Here is a 6,563-nt window from a genome sequence, read left to right on the forward strand (position 1 = left end):
ATATATATGTATGTGTGTTTAAGGCTGGGTTCACACCTAGGCGTATCGAATATGCGCGTTTCAACCGCGATTCGCGGTAAAAAAACGCGCGACAAACGCGTGTTTCCGAGGGCTACTTGGCTGTATCCCAATGGAAACGCGCGACAAAAATGCCCCAAAGAAGCTCCTGTACTTGTTTGGGCGTAGGGCGTTTTGTAGCGCGTTCATACGGCCTGTAATATGCCCAGGTGCGAACCATACCCATAGGAAATAATGGGATTTCGGTGTTTGAGCGTTTTGCAGAGTGTTCGAACGCGCTACAAGACGCCCAGGTGGGAACCAGGCCTTATGGTTGCCATAGCTTTCTAACGTATTATAACTTTTGCTTACTAGTTTTATGTAATAATAAAGTCTGGAAAATATTTGTAATTCCTGCTACTATATCTTACAGAATTTGACCTGCTAGTTATGCACTAAATGTTGTTTATTTCAGGTAATATTCCTGCACGGCTTAGGAGATACTGGGTATGTATGGAACATGCATGTGTATCTATAAATGTGTCTCTCTCAATGGGCTGTGTGTGCATGGTCAAAGATATCAAAGAAAACCCTAAAGGGCATATTTATAAAGCTGTGAATCCGACATTCACGTCAGATGAATCTTCCAGGTGCATGTGTTTTTGTGACAGTGATTAATTCCCCACTAGTAAATGTTTGATGAAAGTCACATGTGCTGTTTTATAAATATGCCTTTATATGTCATCTTTTTAAGCTTTATATAATAAAATAAACAAAAACATATTTGCTAGTCTTGCTTGTCTGGTCCACATTATGATTCACATTCTCTGTAACCAGCGGATTGTAAGTCTCCTAGATTTAAAGAATACCTGAAGCCAAAACTTTTTTTTTTTTTCTAATTAGTTTTCGAAAATATGGAAGCTTTAAAGGTTTTATTTCTGTCCCAGCAAATGACTGGATGTCTACAATTTTATGATTGTCAGCGGAACGGGCAGCAAGGGGATATCTACCTATGATAACTTTTTTCTAGTAACTACTTCCCTCACATTTAAGCCATTTCCTATTCCTGTCTTGTCTTCAGGAAGTGTAGTGACATCTTCCCAGCAGGAAAAAAATGACAGGGGTTTTAACCATACCCTACTCATTGTTTGTCAGTCTCTGACGCGACTGAGACTTTCTATGAATCGCTGTGTGTAGCCATGGCTAGGGGCGACAGAGATGATTGATGTCACATGATTAGTATACCAGAAAGATCGCTGCATTATTTTACCATTTCATCTTCCAGGACAGTGAGTTCTGGTGAACCATCGTGGAGGATTCTAGGAAAAGTTTTTATTCTGGTAATAACGCAGGTTTTCCATTTCCTCCTGTGGGACGGATCACCAGAGCTGACCATCCTGCGGGATTGGGGGAAAGGGATTTATCAGGTAGTAACTTGGATTTTCCACTTCCTCCTTTGGGACGGATCACCAGAGCTGACCATCCTTCAGGATTGGGGGAAAGGGATTAATCGGCTAGTAACTTGGATTTTCCACTTCCTCCTTTGGGATGGATCGCCAGAGCTGACCATCCTTCAGGATTGGGGGAAAGGGATTAATCGGCTAGTAACTTGGATTTTCCACTTCCTCCTTTGGGACGGATCACCAGAGCTGACCATCCTTCAGGATTGGGGGAAAGAGATTTATCGGGTGGTAACTCGGATTTTCCACTTCCTCCTTTGGGACGGATCACCAGAGCTGACCATTCTGCAGGATTTGGGGAAAGGGATTTATCGGGCAATTATACTGTTTTTCTCGCTGGGAAAAATTGGAGCATGCTGCCCCCCTATAATTCCTTTCAATGATGGGATGAAGGCCTTTCCTACTAGGATTCAAGTGAACCTCGCAGCAAGATCTTGGAGGAACAAAGACAGGTAAATATAAGTTATGGCGGGGAGACATTGTAAAGGTACTTAAATTAGTCTGGGTTCACACCTAGGCGTATTGAATATGCGCGTTTGTCGCGCGTCTCGCGTTTTTACCGCGATTCACGGTAAAAAAAACGCGCAACAAACGCCCGTTTCCGAGGGCTACTTGGCTGTATCCCAATGGAAACGCGAGACCAAAACGCCCCAAAGAAGTACATGTACTTCTTTGGGCGTAGGCCGTTTTGTATCGCGTTCGGACGGGCGGAAATACGGCAAGGTGTGAACCAGACCCATTGAATACAATGGGATTTAGATGTTTGAGCGTTTTGTAGAGCGTTCGTCGAGCGTTGAACGCATTACAAAACGTTCAGGTGTGAACCAGGCCTTATGGTTATCTATTCAGGCTCTTACATGGGCTCATCATGCTAACAGTGTTTTGTTCCTGAGACTACAGTATTTGAATTCCTCACAATCTACATTATCTCTGTGTGCAAGTTAAAAGGAATTGCTCTAATTCTGTCAGACAAAGAGAGTTTTACACTTCTGACAGGATCCCAGGCATAAAATGGCAAGCATTGTAAGGCTGCCGTATGACCATAGCCTAAAATAATCCAATTATTTAACATGTGATTCTGTAAAATGTATTTTATTGGCCAATGAGGGGTGGAGGTGCCTTCAGCTTCACTGCCCCATTCAGAGCTACATATCAGTGGCTGACAGATCCATAAGCATCATACTTTCACTATACCTGCAGAGAAGTTGAATGTAAGGCAAGTGTACCATTTTAAGTGAGTATTCCAGCACACGTAATCACATGTTTGAACACCAGGTGCAGAGTGACATGCCTACCGTGCAGTCACATGAGAACTCCATTTCGGAAGCTTTTTTTTGTAAATGGACACTTTAGACAGGAGGCCTAAACACATTTTAGTTTTTCAATGTTTTTATTTAGTTTTGAAAAGGAAATGCAGCCATAGCATAATGCTACAGTATGAATTTGAATGTCGATGCTTGCACAACCGCAGTATGCTGTGAGGAGCAAGCTTTGAGAATATGGTCACCAAAGTCAGTGCTACACATATAGAGTTGCATTTCTATAGCAACCAATGTCTCTACATATACGGCTGAATATGGAGACTGGGAAAAAGATTTACTCACGATGGTTGTATCTGGATATTATTGGCACTATGGTCTGGGAGTGGTATGGGGTGGGGATCTGGGAGGAGACAGAGAAACTGGTGACTAAAAGGAGAGAATAGAAAGATCAGGAAGAAAAGTAGAATACATAGATGCCAGAAAAGCGAATGTAAAAAATGGGGTCTGCTTTGCCCAACTGCAATAATAAGGGATGCACTGATACTAGTATTTCGGTTATCAGTACCGATATTTTTGTTCGGTACTCGCCATTACCGAGTACCAGAAGTCCCATTCAGGAAGCCAGGCGGCGTGTAATGACTCGCCACCCGACTTCCTGATTAGCCAGGAAGCCAGGCGGCGTGTAATGACTCGCCACCCGACTTCCTGATTAGCCAGGAAGCCAGGCAGCGTGTAAAGACTCGCCACCCGGCTTCCCGATTAGCAGGGAAGCCATCCCCATGCTTCTTGTCACTAGGTGACGAAGGCATAGAGCCGGCTTTCTGACTAATCAGGAAGCCGGGCGCTTTGTAATGTGGCGCTCGGCTTCCTGATTGGCCGGGAAGCCGGCTCCATGTTCCCTCGTGATGAGGGAGCATGAAGCCAGTTTCCTGGCCAATGCCTAGCCCGATACTTCCGGTATCAGGAAGCCGGGCAACGCGTCATTACACACTGCCCGGCTTCCTGATTGGCCAGGAAGCCACAAGTGACGAGAGAGCATGGAGCCGACACTATGGTCTGGGAGTGGTATGGGGTGGGGATCTGGGAGGAGACAGAGAAACTGGTGACTAAAAGGAGAGAATAGAAAGATCAGGAAGAAAAGTAGAATACATAGATGCCAGAAAAGCGAATGTAAAAAATGGGGTCTGCTTTGCCCAACTGCAATAATAAGGGATGCACTGATACTAGTATTTCGGTTATCAGTACCGATATTTTTGTTCGGTACTCGCCATTACCGAGTACCAGAAGTCCCATTCAGGAAGCCAGGCGGCGTGTAATGACTCGCCACCCGACTTCCTGATTAGCCAGGAAGCCAGGCAGCGTGTAAAGACTCGCCACCCGGCTTCCCGATTAGCAGGGAAGCCATCCCCATGCTTCTTGTCACTAGGTGACGAAGGCATAGAGCCGGCTTTCTGACTAATCAGGAAGCCGGGCGCTTTGTAATGTGGCGCTCGGCTTCCTGATTGGCCGGGAAGCCGGCTCCATGTTCCCTCGTGATGAGGGAGCATGAAGCCAGTTTCCTGGCCAATGCCTAGCCCGATACTTCCGGTATCAGGAAGCCGGGCAACGCGTCATTACACACTGCCCGGCTTCCTGATTGGCCAGGAAGCCACAAGTGACGAGAGAGCATGGAGCCGGCTTCCTGGCCAATCGGGAAGCCAGGCAGTGTGTAATGACGCGCTTCCTGATACCGGAAGTATCAGGCTAGGCATCGGAGCATTTGGGCGAGTACAAGTATTTGCCCCCAATACTCGGCATAGGCACCGATACTACTATCGGTACATCCCTAGCAATAGTACAGAAATTAGAAATCTGGGAGGCAGCAAGAGCTACAAACTTGCTCCCCAGGGCAGACATCAACTCTGCACCCCATTATACATATTGAAAGCTATCTACATTCATCTCCATATGGCACAATCATATCCAATAATATTCAAGATGTCCCAATGTTTCAGTAAACTTTAAACCATTAAATTATCCATGAAAACGGTGTTGGTTGATTTCCAGCTAAAGTTAGCTGAGTGGGAAGGAGAATGTGGTGCATTTGTACTTGTGGTTTCACTGGAACTGCCAAAGGTTCTTGGGAATATCACTACACATTTTAGTTTCAACACTCATGAAGAAAGGGAGGCACCATAACGATAAGCACCAAAATCCAATCATCAAAGCTGCTTTCTTACGCTTTCCATAACAAATGTTTTCTCCTCTTGTACCCCCTAGGCATGGCTGGGCAGAAGCAATGGCAAGCATCAGAAGTCCTCATGTGAAGTACATATGTCCACATGCGTAAGTGTTGTATATTGCTTTAGATTTATCCACTTCTAATGCTTTAGCTTCATACATTTTCAGATTTCACATTACAAAATGCATAGGGTCTGTGCCTTTTGTATACCTCTGTGATTACAGCTACAGTAATGTTTATTTCTGCTGTAAATATGTTAATTGCCACACATGTTATGATGCAGGTCAGATACATGTTGAATAACTAGAGCTTTCTAATTCCAGGCCCATCATGCCGGTATCATTAAACATGAACATGGCTATGCCTTCATGGTAAGTAAACCTACATGGCAATAATCCTTTTTGCCCTACTGTTCTTAAATCTATCTATTTTTTTTAAATATAATATGCGTGTGTGCCCACATAGTGGCATTTTTTACAACTGATGAGATCAGATCATGGTTGGTGGGCTGGGCATACAAGGTGCTGACCATTGTTACGTAGGTTGAAAAAAGACACAGGTTCATCTAGTGCAAAATGTTTTTTTGTAATGCTAGATCCCCTTTCATCTTTCTATTGCTGTCTGTTTCCCTGTTGCAGTTTTTCCTCACTTCCTGTCTGATAAAAGTTTGTCCCCAGCACAGAAAGTGAGGAAAAATCTCTCGCAGTATAGTTGATCTGATCGCAGTAAAACCTGACAGGGGCTTTAACCTCTTCCCATTGTATCCAAAGCTAAAAAAAAATTTTGAGTATCTTGAGACTTTAGTCCAGGGTCAAGATTACAGTTGATATGGATTTCCAATAAAGACTATTGTACTGCTTTCCTCTTCAGAAGGAAAATACAATTGGACATTTGGACGTGTTTGAAATTGGTAGACCACCTTTTTCTTTTGACTGAGTGCTGTAACCCATGCACTGCCTGATAGTCTGAGCCTGCAGGTAAACTGACCACAGGGAACAATATGTATCGACGCCTTGTATTTGTCTCTGAGGGGAATCATGGGAAAGGTAGTAGGTAAAGCTCAGCAGGCTTCTTTGGCCACTTTCTGTCATCCTAGTTCAGTGTAAAACAAGTTCACATTTATTGCCCTTTTAATTGCAAATGTTTTACTGTGTGCAGAGGAACGGTTTTGCATCAGTGTATCTAAGCAAAAGATATGATTGTATTAGAGGAGTATCTGCCGCCCTTTACTAATGTCCTCTGAGGCTGCAATAGCAGTTTTTCCAGCACTATTACTAGGGATTGTTTCACTGTTTCTCTTCATGAAAGTAGGCCAAGTATTAGTGATCCTTTCTTTTGGCTAGCTTAGCAGGTGTTGCCATATGCCACTATATTAGATTGGCTGTTACTGTGCTGCCTCTCATAGATAACGCATCTGTCTGACAGAAAAATAAATACCATGTGCCATTAGACCTTTTGTCTTCCACAACCTGTATATTATTGTGCAATAGGAATTTCGGCAAGAAATGGTGTGTTTTAGTTGTCGTTTTAGTTTTGTGCCCTGCCCAAGCAATTATTTTTTAATCGCTTGATATAGCGTGCATCACTTTCTTTTTTTTTTTTTTTTTTTTTTGAAAAAGAGAC

General features: G+C 43.7%; 1 protein-coding gene across 4 annotated transcripts in view; it reads left to right on the forward strand.

The window, feature by feature from the left end:
* Window positions 1-6,563, forward strand: part of LYPLA1 (lysophospholipase I) — a 26,137-nt gene that overhangs the window by 9,910 nt on the left and 9,664 nt on the right. For 3 of the 4 annotated variants that reach the window (XM_018567290.1, XM_018567289.1, XM_018567292.1), the window contains exons 2-4: window positions 473-504; window positions 4,979-5,044; window positions 5,264-5,311. In XM_018567290.1, the coding sequence (XP_018422792.1) occupies window positions 473-504; window positions 4,979-5,044; window positions 5,264-5,311 (146 nt within the window). The remainder of the gene's footprint in view (window positions 1-472; window positions 505-4,978; window positions 5,045-5,263; window positions 5,312-6,563) is intronic. The other variant, XM_018567291.1, reaches the window with a different exon arrangement.

The sequence above is a fragment of the Nanorana parkeri genome, unplaced genomic scaffold (assembly GCF_000935625.1).
Source record: "Nanorana parkeri isolate BGI_ZX_2015 unplaced genomic scaffold, ASM93562v1 scaffold1027, whole genome shotgun sequence".
NCBI lineage: Eukaryota > Metazoa > Chordata > Amphibia > Anura > Dicroglossidae > Nanorana > Nanorana parkeri.